The sequence below is a fragment of the Mesocricetus auratus genome, unplaced genomic scaffold, assembly GCF_017639785.1.
Source record: "Mesocricetus auratus isolate SY011 unplaced genomic scaffold, BCM_Maur_2.0 Super-Scaffold_100018, whole genome shotgun sequence".
In the NCBI taxonomy this organism is placed as follows: domain Eukaryota; kingdom Metazoa; phylum Chordata; class Mammalia; order Rodentia; family Cricetidae; genus Mesocricetus; species Mesocricetus auratus.
This window is the reverse complement of record NW_024429199.1, coordinates 26,324,148-26,338,613: the sequence shown is the minus strand read 5'-3', so window position 1 is coordinate 26,338,613 and position 14,466 is coordinate 26,324,148. Positions and strand designations below refer to the sequence as shown.

The window sequence follows — 14,466 nt, the reverse complement described above, 5'->3', positions numbered from 1 at the left end:
GTAGTGACTAGGTACTCATGAACTTATGGGGGAGGGGGATGATATTCTCATTCAAACTACCAGTCACAAAAAAAAAAAAAAAAAAATCCAGCATGCACAACGATACACCAAGCAAAACTTTCACTGGGGTTGTAGAAGGTTTGATCACAGCACATTGAAGAAAAACCTGACACTCTAAGGTGCCCCAAATAGTTGGGAATTTTAATGGCTACATACCCGTGCCCACAAACATGTTTGTCTCCTCTTAAAGCAGTAATTCTCAGGTCTTCCAATGCATTCAGTAAAAAATCACAGCTCCCCAGCCCATCTTAGACTACACTGGCAACAGTCTTCTGGAGTTGAGGCCTAGGAAATGTATTTTTTAATTAAAAATAAAAAAGTTTTAGATCGATTACAAAGATAGAGAGGGAAGGTGCGGTTTCCTGTGTGCTCTCTGCTCCACCAGGCCCGTGATGTCTCCCAGTGTTAGCATCCTCTCACATTTGTTACCGTTGATGAGCATGGGCTAGCATCTCCTTGTCACCTGGGCTCCGTCTACATAGTCCTCATTCAGAGCTGAGTTTAGATGGGTTTAGATGAATGCAGTGATGTCTACCCGCGATTAGATTATCATAGAGGGTATTTTTATGGCTCTGGAAAGATCCTCTGTATGCCACAAATGCAATCTGAGTAGAGCTCTCAGGCCCCTGTGATTGCAAGGCTGGGTTTGGGAGTCACGGACGTAAACATACCCTAACTATATTGGCAGTGAAACTCAAAAGGCATAACATTGATAAACCAAGGTTTGTAGAGTGGCGAGTGTCTTCCTTCTCTATGGCAAACCTCTGAAACAACTGGACAGTTTATTCAGTAATGAAAACTGTTAAGTCGGATGCCTTTATACGTGTGTTCTAAAAGGACAGGAAGGAGAAACTTCAGAGGATCAATATGAACTATTTGAGAATGTCTCCAGTTTTTAAGTAACGTGAATCCTTCCAAGTTGTGGAATTCCTTCTCGGTTCTCAGGATCCCTTGCTGGGCTTGCAAGTGTGGGTAAAGCATCCTTACCACCTCTACTTCCTGAGTCTGTCTCCTGAGGGGACCTAAGTTGTAGTTTCTAAACACCATCCTCTAACACAGTGGCTCTCAACCTTCCTAACGCTGCGACCCTTTAATACAGTTCCTCATGCCGTGGTGACCCCCAAACAAAAAAAGTATTTTCATTGCTATTTCATAACTGTAATTTTGCCACCGCTATGAATCGTAATGTAATATTTTGGAGATAGCGATTTTCCAGAGGGGTCCAGACCCACGGGTTGAGAACCGCTGCTCTAACAGGTGGGGTGGGATCTGAGCTCCCGCTGAAGTAAGTGGTTGACTTCAGGCCTGAGGAACGAGAAATATAAAATGAGCCTGGGACACCACGCGGTGACAGAAAGTAAGGAAGACTCCGAAAAGGACAGGGGTTACTGGAAGAACACCAGTCCCATGCTGGAAAAATTTAAACAGCAAAATGCAATGAAATAAAAATAGTATTGCATTATAGATCCGCAGTGGTAGTTTTTCCGTCATTTTAATAAATTCCTAAGATAAGCAGTTTATAAGAGAAAAGGTTTGCTTTGACCGCAATTGGCTATTGTTCTGGGGTTGTGGTGACACATCCTGGAGAAAGCCTTTGGCAGAGCTAAACCTCTTAGCCCACGGCTGGGACACACAAGAGATGGAAAGCAAGAGACTGGGTACCACAGTGACATACGCCCCACAATGACCGCAGCTCCTAGAAACTAGGTTCTGCCACCTCCCAGCAGTGCCATAGTAAGGACTGAGCCTTTACATCCTGGACCTCTGGGGGACATTGCAGACCTAAACTATAGCAAGCCTAACAGGGTATATAGCGTGAGTCCAGGATGTAATAAATAACTGAATAAGTAAATACACGGGAGAGTCAGCCCTTTGCTATAAAAAAAAAAATCTATTTGACAAGTGTAGAAGGAATAGAAAAGCCACCACTACGCCCGCACTAACAGTCATACTTATTGCAAGCAAGGGCTGTGAATTACTGCTAAAATGAGCAGGGCCACTGTGATGAGATGCAGGAGAGTGGATTAGTTCCTAATCTCTCACTGCAAGGTATTTACTAACTACAAAGGGAAAACAGTAACTGTGGCGGAGGGACCTGGAGACGGCTTCAGCCAAAGAAAACATCACTAGTAACAAGACGCATGCGTGATGCACCTCTAGACATGATGGGCACAAGAAGGTACAGCGTCACGTCTGTGATTTTTCTTTTTTAAGATGCAGTCTCAACTTGATTGTGACAGTTTTTCAAGTGTACCTAAAATAAAGGGCGTCCTATAAAATACCTGAACAACTGCCCTCAAAAGTGGAAAATTCTGGGAGGCTAAGACAGGAGGATAATGAGTTCAGCCCCAACCTGAGCTACAGAGACCCTGCTTGAACAATACTAAGACAAATAGAAAAAAAAAAAAAGGTACCAGTCACAGCGTGAGAGAACATCAATCAGAAAAGGGACAGATTCCATGGAAGACCGGTGACAGTTTCAGAATATGCTGCTGTGCAAATCTGTCATCCCAGCACATGGGAGGCTGGGGCAGGATGTGAGACAGACGAGGCTACATAATGAGATCTTATTTTTTTACAAAAAAATTAAAGGGAGGAAGGGAGAGAGCGGGAGAAAGGGAGAGAGTGGGAGACTTCATGGTATCCATGTTAATTTCCTGGTTTGGACCACAGTTCTGAAGTCACATGAGATGCTAAGGTTAGGGCAAGCTTCCCATAGGTACAAAGGAACACTCTGTGTATTGTGCAATTTCTCTGTTACTGTAAAATTGTTTCAAAATAAAAGTTTTAAAGTGTGCAGTCTTCCCGTTCCCAGATGCTTGCACAGAACAGAGCTCAGTGGGAGTCCCTTGGGAGTCCTCTCCTCAGGCTCACCCCTGGGACATTAAGTATTTCTTGTTACTTCTCAGGTGTAGTAGGGACCAGACAGAGAAATGCTGAGCATAGAAACCAAGATGGCCTTGGGAAACTGAAGACAACTGATAAGACAGGCATATTTCTTGCATTAGGAATGGTCTTTAGAGCTACTTAAGTTCCCACCCAAAGAACCCTGAACAGATGCACAGAAACTCACCTTCACTTGAAAGAACAGTTTGTGTAGACTTCATAAGACCTGATGCATCTTAATGCATGAAAGCAATGCTTCAGTCCATCTTATTAATGCTGTATTTTGCCATGTAGAGTTGAGGCCACATTTTAGCCTTGCATCCGAGAGTGACACAGCTGATCCAGAAGACTTGGATGTGGAAGATGAGCACGAGGAATCCCATTCGAATCAAACTGTCCGAAGACCTCAGGCCATCGTCATTGAGGATGCCGTGGCTACCTCGGGGGTGAGCACGCTCAGCTCCACTGTATCCCATGATTCCCAGAGCGCTCACCGGTCCCTGAATGTGCAGCTTGGAAGGATGAAAATAGAAACTAATAGGTAATGTGAGGATGTGGGTTGGTTTCCTTTCTTTCTTATTTCTACAAAAGTGAATAATTTAAGTCTGCTTTAAAAGTCCAGACCACAGAACACACATGATGATTCTGTCACCCCAGCATAGAATATTAGCTGCCTTTTTTTTTTTTAACCAAACAAGAGGGGTTGATTTTAGCTCTCAAAAAATGGCACTTGCTGCCACTAGCTGGGCAAGCACACATCTGCTTGGTGCTTTGCTCCAAGCACACTGGGATTTGCAGAATAACTGAGTTATAGTCTCATGAACCTTTTTGAAACAGACTCGGGGCAGCCTGTTCCTTCCAGTAGACAGAGGAGACAGAACAGATAGTGCCTGTGATACCTGTTTCCTTTTAGGAAAACATCTTGTGTTTCAAGGACAAAACTCAGCTTTGCATTCGGAAGCATAAAGGTAGCTGGCCACATCTGGGACTATTCTGTGTGCAGTATGTCATGCTCTGTCAGGGATTTGTTGCTGAAATTTCGGTACCATAGAACCCACACAACCCAGTTATCCAGTGTGCCGTAAGTACTGCCTGTTCCTTGCAGATGTTGGCACGGGTCAAAGTCTGAGACCTTATGATTTACAGCTTCCTGTTCTGGCCCCTGTTAACATGTGGGAAACTGACTTTATGGCTCTGGATATATAATGAAAACTTTTTAGTGAATCAATAAAAGTTGTTCAAATATTTAGAAACCTTAGTTGACGATCTATCTAGTTGTTCATCGGGGTAACAAAAGTTAATTCATTTCTCATTGTAAGTTTAAGTGTTAAGCTTCAAATTGAAACCTAGTATCATGCATACCTGCTTATCTTTGATGGTTTTTATGCGGAAATGTTTTAGACTATGGTGACATTGGCTCTGATGTCCATATCCTGGCCTTATCCTTTGATACCCAACTCTGACTTGTTCCTCCTTCTCCAGCAGTAGCCTGGTTTTAATAGCCATCCATTGTAGTGGCTACTCACTTGAGTCAAATCACTTTCCTCTGCCACTCAATCCTAACTGGCGCTGATTTTGGAACCCCTGTTCTGGTCACTAGGTGAGGAAGGTTCCCCAGTTACTGTGTGGTTCCAGCCCTACTCACCATGTTTTCTGGTCAGAGTGATTCTGCCAGGAAGCTATTCTGTTTACCAAAGAGCCGGTCTGTCTGCTTTTCTGCCCCGCCCTGCCACCCCCAAACCTCTGCCTGTCCACCCTGGCTGTGTCCGCAGGACCTGCCTCTCTAAACACATCCTGGAAGTGTGTGTGGCCATCTGACACAGTCTTCTGTCTACCATATTGATGACACCTACGGTGCCCACATCTTCTTCACATCTTCTCGTGTCTTTTCTGAGGTCCTTTTGGCTCCAAAATCTACCCACCTCTATAGAGAAGGATTTGCATGTTTCTCATTTACATTACTACATAACTACCTTTTTTTTTGTAATAATCTACACATTCATGTATTTCCTCTATATGCTAACGGCCGAATATGGGACATCTAGGGACCACTGGCCTCCTCTTCCCTTTCTTAGTAGGATTTCCCACAGATTCCCATGACCATCAGAAAAGCGAGATGAGGTACAATGTTTTCTTCGCAAATAATTTGAAGAAGGGTGGATAGTTTAGTAAAACTAGCATAAACCAGAGACTGGTAATGTCTGTCTTAGTTGTCTTATGCTTTAAGTTGAATATTATTATTTCTTCATATTTTCATATTTTTCAGTCCTTTTATACGGGATCTCATGTAGCCCATGCTGGCTTTAAACTCATCCATGCCCCTACTTCCTAAGTACAGAGATCATAGGTTCCACCCACACTTAACCTTCAGCTGACTGATGCTATGGGAGTGTAGCTCAGTGACAGGAAGCTTGCCCAGCATACACAAGGCCCTGGTTTCAAGTCCACTGACCCCTAACCACACACACACAGTGTGTGTGTGTGTGTGTGTGTGTGTGTGTGTGTGTGTGTGTGATGTGGGGGTATTGAGGAAAGGGCATTGCTCTGGTGTTAAAAATCTTTAGCTAAGGAGCTGAAATCTGGTTTGCTGTGCAAGCATAAGGACCTGAATCTAGTCCCCAGCATCCACAGAAAAGCTGAATACAGCAGCACATGCCTATAATTCTAGTGCTGGGAAGTCCCAGCCTGGAGGATCCTTGGGGTTTCGTGCCCAGCCAGTCTAAATGAATCTGTGAGCTCCAAGTTCAGTGGAAGATGCTGTCACAGAAACAAGATGGAGAGCAACTGAGAAAGAAGACACATGGCATTGAATTCACACACACACACACTCACACCACACACACACACTCACACACACAATACTCATGGGCACAGACAAATACATACACAAAATCTTTTTTATTATTTATTTTATGTACATTGGTGTTTTGCCTACATGTGAGGGTGTCGAATCCTCTGGAACTGGAGTAACAAACAGTTATGAGCTGCTATGTAGGTGCTGGGAATTGAATCCAGGTTCTCTGGGAAAGCAGCCAGGGCTCTTAACTGCTGAGTCATCTCTCCAGCCTCGACACACAAAATCTTAAGCTTATAATTATTAGAATCGCTGACAAAGGTAAATCAGCTATACCTAGCTCTTGATTTTTAGTTCGTCAGTAATTCTAAATGACAGAAAGCAGGTGATTTTAGAATATACATGTCACTTATATTTAAGCAAACCTTTAATAAAATGTTTTGAAAACTCAATTCCTGCAAGGGAATTAAAATTAACCTAGAAGCCACTGACTGGTTATCTAATTTCCCTGCCCTGAGATTCTAGAACTGCCTACCACCCTCCCTCCCCGCTGTGCACACTTGAGTTAGGAAACTGGCCCCATGGTAGTTTCTCGACATACCTTTCTGGAACAGAAAGGAAGACAATTATCAACCTTTCACATTATTTCCCACTAACTAGCATGTGGTGACACAAGCTGGACTTGGGACTGTTGAGGTGGCCCAGCAAGGTGTGCTTACAATGTGACCTCCCGGCTTTTAAAGACAAAAGGGAACTGCATAGCCTAAACAAGCTCCAGAAAACGTCCGTGTCCTTTGAGACAACAGCAGCAATATGCTGTCACTTTTCTGTAGGTCTATAAATCAGCAAAGTAGACAAAGATACATTCTAGACCAGAAAGCGCCCATTTAAACATCCATCCAGGGCTTGCATCCCTTTCTGTGACTGTCCCTGGCGCTGGAGTTGACACAAAGCCTCTGGCTAACCCTTTGCTCTCAGTCCATGCTGTTTAACTCTTGTAACGCAGTGTTTCCTCGGCAGGTGTCTTTGCTTATCCATCTCCTTCAGCTCACATCTCTCTCCTCCTGCACCCCATTTCGTCCCGCCACTGCTCCCAATTCTGTGACCCGTCTCCTTCACAAGGGCTTCATCTGTAGGTCCTGCATGGAGTAGATAGATCTGGGGGCTCAAAACAGGAACCTCTTCTTGGGCTTTGTACTTTCTCTATTTTGTCTCGTGCAATTCTCACAGTAATCCCTTTTAGAAGTTTCCCATTTCCTCTAACAAATGAGAAAACTGGAGCCCCAAAGCATTGGGAAATGTGTCTAAGGTGAACACAGGAAGTGTGTGACTGAGCCAGTCCACAGATCCAGGCTTATCTCTCAGTTACAGTATACTGCCTACACAGCATGTCAACGGAAACACACAGGCGTTTGTCTATCAGTGGTCAGAAAGTCAGACAGAGATGGCTTGCTGAGAGCAACCACCTATGCAGTAACTGGGTATTATGGTTTTTTTTTTTTTTTTTTTTTTTTTTTTTGGTTTTTCGAGACAGGGTTTCTCTGTATTGTTTTGGAGGCTGTCCTGGAACTCTCTCTGTAGACCAGGCTGGTCTTGAACTCACAAAGATCCACCTGCCTCTGCCTCCCAAGTGCTGGGATTAAAGGCGTGGGCCACCAACGCCCAGCAGGTATTATGTATTTTAATTTTTAGATTAACATCTATGAGTACTTGGCTCGCTAGTGTGGCTATGCACAACACGTGCACCTAGTGCTCTCTGAGGTCAGAAGAGGGTGTCAAATTCCCTGGAACTGGAGTTTGTTGTGAGCAGATGTGGAGTTGTTGGGAAACGAACTTGGGTCCTCTGCAAGTGCTGTTGACTGCTCAGCCATCTCTCCAGCCACAATTACGCATTTTAAACTTGTAGAATTGTCGATCGAAGTCACTCAGAGATAGTTTTCTAAGGAACCAGAAGTTCAGTTTCTGTAAGTTGGAGTGTTTCCTCCCAGAAAAGCACTGGACAGTGTGAGCAAGTCCCAGGTTGTTCTAGGTGGCTGGGGGAGCCTCCCATGGCCAAAAGTGATATCACAGTATCAGAATGTATCTTTGCCTCTTGGGAGTGCAGCATAGCAGATCCACCTCCAGAACTGAATGTACCAGAAACATGGTATCTTTTAAATGGTTCACCAGCCACACCCACCCCCAGAAGTGGGAAAGAAATAGCAGCACTGACTAGAACTGCAACAGTAATCATTAATGTTTATGGAGCTCCTGTGTGGTGCCCCATAGTGTATTAGCCAGACAGTATAGTAGGTAGTATAGTAGCCAGCTAGTATAGGAGACAGTTGTATAGTAGCCAGCTAGTATAGGAGACAGTTGTATAGTAGCCAGCTAGTATAGGAGACAGTTGTATAGTAGCCAGCTAGTATAGGAGACAGTTGTATAGTAGACAGCTAGTATAGTGGATAATACAGTAGTCAAGTAGTATAGTAGCCAGATAGTATAGTAGATAATATAGTAGTCAGATAGTATAGTAGCCAGATAATATAGTAAAAATAATATAGTAGTCAGATAGTATAGTAGCCAGATAATATAGTAAAAATAATATAGTAGTCAGATAGTATAGTAGCCAGATAATATAGTAAAAATAATATAGTAGGCAGATAGTATAGTAGCCAGATAATATAGTACAAATAATATAGTAGGCAGATAGTATAGTAGGCAGATAATATAGTAAAAATAATATAGTAGGCAGATAGTATAGTAGCCAGATAATATAGTAAAAATAATATAGTAGTCAGATAGTACAGTAGATAATATAGTAGGCAGATAGTATAGTAGCCAGATAGTATATTAGGCAGATAGTAGAGAGTACAGTAGCCAGATAGTATAGTAGATAATATGGTAGGTAGATAGTGTATAGCACAGCAACCAGATAGTATATTAGATGGTATAGTAGGCAGCCTCGCCTAAGCCCTCAGATTTTCATAGTTTAAGAAGGATGATTGCAGCTGGGTGGTGGTAGCACATGCCTTTGATCCCAGCTGAGGCAGAATCAGGTGGATCTCTGAGTTCAAGGCCGGTCTGATCTACAGAGTGAGTTCCAGGACAGTGAGGGATACACCGAGAAACCCTATCTTAAAAAAAAAAAGGGAAGAAAGGTAGATGATTACAAGTCTCCACAGATCTGCTCCATGACTGTCTACTGAGCGCTCATTAAACATGCCCTCTCTGACCTCAGCCCAGAGCCACTGACACCGAGTCTTCTATTTCTGTGAAATCTCTGTGCTCGCGGTAGCCTGGGAAAGAAGTCCGCGCTGACAGAAGCGTTGTTTACCTCCTGCTTCGTTTTCCCATCAACCAATGTGAGTCTCTCCTGCAGATTACTTGAAGAGTTAGTGCGGAAAGAGAAAGAGTTACAAGCGCTCCTTCATCAAGCTATTGAAGAAAAAGACCAGGAAATTAAACACCTGAAGCTTAAGTCCCAACCGATAGGTAAGCAGCAGAGAACTTCAATGTAATTTTATTTGGGCATGACTGTTCAACCAGGCCACCACAGAAGGCTGGGAAGCCAGCAGGCAGCTGTATACCATAACTCCGTCGACCAGTCGACCAGCAGGATGGAATTCCTTTGTCAACACCCTCTTCTTAACTGTAGTAACTGATCATCTATGAGCACAGTGTAATGCATGCTCATACTTACTCTTTCGGGGATGACGTATTATTGAGGCAAACGAGGGTCTCCACTGTTTCAGTCTTTCTAAAGATTTCACAGAATGCCAGAATAAAATAATGCTACTTTTATCATTTAGCATTTGTATTCAGCATATTCCGGCTTTTCTCCCTTCTAATTTATAGAGACTTAAATAGGATAAGCTTACAGTAAGAAAATGCCATAGTGTGAAACAATAAAGAAGTCTGTTTTATGAGAGCTTGCTAATTATTAGGAAGTTATATCTAGAGTTATTTGCTTAGGTATTTGACTCCTCTGTATTATTACAAATAGTGGGAAAAGGAGGTTATAATTGTATAGTATTCTGCTAACTGTTCATCTTAGGTTCATGAAAAATACAAGGCATAATTTGGGTACACAAAGTTAATTCTAAGAAGCTACAAACTTCATATAAAAGTATGAAGGGAGTATATCACCAAAATGTTATTTCTGTCTGATTTTCTGTTTACTAGTATAGTAGCTGATATTTCCATTGCCATTTATACAGCCTATCTTAATTGCTTCTATTAGTTCTTCTCTGAAAGTTGCAAATTAGCAATACATTTCCATGGGTGTTGAGTGTTCCAGATTGCTTCCATGGAGCTAAAGATTTCCCAATTTTGGTTCTAGATATCCCTGGGTTTCCCATGTACCACCTGAACTCTGCTGGCACAAACACTGAAGATTCTGAACTTACCGGTTGGCTGAGAGAAAATGGAGCTGACGAGGACACTATCAGTAGGGTAAAGAGAAACTTCTGTGGGACCCATGGCATCTTCTCTCCATAGTGATGAGTGTGTTCTATGTGCCAGGTACCGTAGGCACAGGGGACACACTGCTAAGCAAGTCAGAGATGATCCTGCCTTCCTGACATTTATACATTAAGAGAGATAAATTCTACTGATTAAAAAAAAAAGTCTTACACCAGAAAATTCTGACACAAAATTTTCAAGGTGTATGTGTGTGTGTGTGTTTCTCCCAGAGGACAATGAATGAGTTAAAGGCCAGCTGTGTATATGGGGACAAGGCAGACAAGGAAAGGAACAAGATATATAAAGGCACAGAATTACACCACAGTCCATAGCCGCTAAGTATTCTATTGCTTGTGAACTGAAAACAAGCAAGAGTAAGGAATAAATGGAGCTAGCATTATAAGAAAAATGCCCTGCTGATGCTGCCACTTTTGTTAAAATTTTTAATTCTTTTGTAACATTATTAATCTCCACCAGGCGGTGGCTATTCACTGCTGCCTGAGAAAAGTAGACATAGCTAGTGAGTTTATGTCAGAAGTACTTCCTGTGCAAATCACATGTCTATTACAACCTAATTCCTCTCCCACCGTCATAAACTCAGAGTCAGCATGAAGAGTGTTTGACATGCGATTACATGGATGACACACATACATATTAAGATGTTGTTTGAGAGTTGGAGAGATGCCGCTGCAGTCAAGAGTGTGTACCGCTCTTATAGAACGGCTGGGTTTGGTTCCCAGCACCCGCGTCTGGCGGCTCACCACCTATAGCCCTAGCTCCAGGGGATCTGACGCCCTCTTCTGGAGTTCAGCCACACCTGCACTCTGTGCATGTACCCACATACAGACAGATACACGTACATACACATAGTCAGAAATAAAAACTCTGTTTCTAAAAGGCATATTTCCCATTTGCTATAAAGGACCTCAGTAATTATGTACTGTCTTTGGCTTTATATCTCCAATTTAAAATAAAAATTTTCTTTGCAAAATACATTGAACTGCATAAAATTTAGGGCCTCCTTAGAAATCTGCATTTAACAATTTGCTGCTAACTAAATTAAAATAACTCTCTTGCTAAGAGAAAACAATACACCCAACCAAGTTCTCCACATTTATTCTCTTGGGCTCAACTCACACTCAAGGGGGGGTAAAGGATGATCTACTAAATCACTGTCCCTTGTATTTGCTTTAAAATTAAAAGCTCTGTTTACATCCAGAACTGACTTTGCAGTGAATTACAGGAACGTCCCTGTTACTATGAAAAAGTAAGCTTAAAGACTGAGTATAGGGAGTAATGCCCCCAGAATATTGTTGATCTACTTGGAAAAAAAACAGAGCCATGGGGCACTTGACTTGTTCAATACATAACACTAGCTGTCAGCAGCCTTCGAAATGACAAGTGAGGTTAAACCTGTGTCTCTTCTAGTCTGTAAGCAATGGGAATCATACCAATGTGTTTCTTTGTAATTTGGTTATCAGAAGGCCTTTTCTCTAATAATTCCAGAAGGTTGTTTTTTTCTTTTTGTGGCTTTCCTGTTAGATTCATTCTTAATTATCAGCAATATTTATCTTGTGGACAGCCTTCGTTCATTAGAGATACACACACCTCCTCATTGTATGCATTCTTTGCTCTCTCTGCAGTTTCTGGCTGAGGATTACACACTAGTGGATGTTCTCTACTATGTCACACGCGATGATTTAAAGTGCCTCAGACTAAGGTACCACTTTTTCCCCTTACGTTTGGTTGTCTTGAGGGAAAGAACCCTGGGTTGAGAACAGGAAGTCTGGGTTCCTGCCCTGCAGGATCTCTGACCAGCTCTGCAGGCTCAGGAAGGGCTGTGTCTGGTTTTCAAGCCTCTGAGTAAACTGAATTACTTGGGCCAGGCTATTTGGGGGAACTCTAATAACTAGTATTTCTGCATAAGCGTGTGGCAACCAATTGGAAGCGATCCCTTAAATACTATTGCAGGCTAAAATCATGCAGTAAACAGCAGATACATACATCGCTGACTTATCAGCTACTGCTTTGTATCACCTGGTACAATTGCTTGTCACAGTTTTCTCTCCCAGCCCACAAAGATCCACAACTGACGACCATCTCTGTAAAGACACGTTTCAAGAATGCTGAAAATGTCAAATGATGTTTTGCACCTTGGTGCTTTCAGAAATGGAAAGGAAAGGAATGAAGGGTGGTGAGAAAATACCACATACACAGAATACAAGGCCTGATATGCCTGGGATCTTCATGTTCCCTCCAAAGGAGCTGAAGCTAACAACTCCCTTGCATTCCAAGGGCAGTTCCTGGGGACAGTGCTCTCCAGCTTCTTCTTCTTCTGTCTTTACACAGGGGAGGGATGCTGTGCACGCTGTGGAAGGCCATCGTTGACTTTCGGGACAAACGCACCTGACAGCAACTGATTTAACCTTCAGTGGAGATTCTGAACATCAACACAGAAAGAACTGCTCTCCTTAGCGGAGGGGAAGTTGAAGGGAGAAGACAAAGAAACTGCACTTTAAATCCAGTATTTGTTTACTCGTGTCCAAAAAAAAAAGAAGACAAAACACACTGAAATTTCCCAACTTCTGTTTCTACAAAATTCCTAAGGACTCTTCTTTGTAAAGGCTTTCAAATAATCCTAATTAGAATTCTAATGCTGAGGACTGTTTAAGTCTGTACATTTTGATGGAGATATCTCTAAGTCAGCAGCTATTGCATTTCAGCCCAGTGTTTATCATGGGACAGACAGAACATTTCGTGTGACAGTGTACCACTGGATCAAAACCAAAATGTGACCACAACTTTCTAAGGAGTCTCTGTGTATGTGATGTGCCCTGAGCATCTGAGCAGAAATACATAATTTGGATCATTGTATAAAGTTCTTTTTTTTCTTTTAAGTGTGCAGAATCTAAGAGTAGTGGTTTCTACTCTCTGTGTTAACTGTTATATTGCCTGTATTTTGTAACTTAAGTTTCTGGCCCAAGTGTGTGTGTTGGAGGTGTTTATGTACTACTGAACTGCACCGGTTGCACACGTGTGGATCATAGATGTTAGCTTGTTCTAAAGCTATCCATTGTGTCATATTTACTCAAAAAGTAAAAGACTGCCAACATGCTGCTTTGGTAAAGTCCGGAACATTCTTACTTTGTGTTGATGAACTAAATAACTGGGTTAAAATTTGGTTGGGTTTGTTTTTTTCTTCAGTTATGACATTAAGTGGAATTTGTCTCTATTCAAGCAATGGAGGGACAGCTGGGATCCAGATTGTTCCTTGGGGACAACAGAGGGGTGCAAGAGAGTGGTAAAAGTGAAAAACATTAAAAAGTCAGTGTATTCTTCCCAATACCCCATGTTACCTTGAAAAAGTAAGACACCGCTCCATATCTTAAGAGGTTTGCAAGAAGGATCCTAACGGACATCATTTTCTTTTCTGTCTCCTTAATGTGGTTCCCATATTTTGGGATTTCTTGAGCCAAATATTATATTTTTATGAGCCTTCTCAAGTTAACAGGATGAGATCTGGAGCTCGTAGGTGAATAAGTGAAATAAAATAAATGTCCTATATACACGAATGTGCTTATGACATAGAATGGGAACAATTATAGAGGTATTCGAGTACCATGACTTGACCAATAGAAAAGTCTTCGAAAGAAATGGTCTTTATTTCTATGTGAAAATAAAAGTACAATGCATCATACTGTATCTGAATATATGAAGTATTCTGAATATTTTCTCATTTGACAGCAACAGGGCTGATCTTCTTTAGAACACTCTAACTTTGGACAGGTCATTAGTTTCTTGATTCCTTTGTGGAAATTTTGAAGAAAGTAGGTTAAGACATAATTCCTCTCATTAATTCCAATGTTCAAATGCTTCTTTTATACTATATGCACATAGGATCAAGCTACCCATTTTCAACCAACTCTTCAAGCATATCGTTTTTCTTTAGGTCTTCCCCCACCCCCATTGTGGATTAAGGTTCATGAAAGGTTTGTCCTGGGAAGGGTCTTGAGCATCATCATGCCAAGGCTTCTCAACCTAGATTCCTGTTCAAATCACTTAGATACAGTTTAAGTAATATCACAGAGTACATGCTTAGCCCTGGTGAGACTTGAGGTTCGATTCTAGCAACACTATAAGTAACAACAAAAAGATACTGATCTGTCACCTGAAGGACCAGGCAGGTAAGTACCTTGGGACTGGAGAAATAGCTCAGTGGTTAAGATTGTTTACTGCTCTTCTAGAGGATCCAAGTTTGGTTCCCAGCTCCCACATCAGGCATT

General features: G+C 42.1%; 1 protein-coding gene across 1 annotated transcript in view; it reads left to right on the top strand.

Annotated features, from left to right (window-relative positions):
• Map3k5 (mitogen-activated protein kinase kinase kinase 5) overlaps positions 1-13,891 on the top strand; it is a 188,731-nt gene extending 174,840 nt beyond the window's left edge. Inside the window, exons 26-30 of the mRNA XM_005065835.4 lie at positions 3,241-3,487; positions 9,102-9,214; positions 10,062-10,174; positions 11,827-11,903; positions 12,533-13,891. Coding sequence (XP_005065892.1) covers positions 3,241-3,487; positions 9,102-9,214; positions 10,062-10,174; positions 11,827-11,903; positions 12,533-12,593 — 611 coding nt within the window. The 3' untranslated portion in view covers positions 12,594-13,891. The remainder of the gene's footprint in view (positions 1-3,240; positions 3,488-9,101; positions 9,215-10,061; positions 10,175-11,826; positions 11,904-12,532) is intronic.
• The last annotated feature ends 575 nt before the right edge of the window (positions 13,892-14,466 follow it).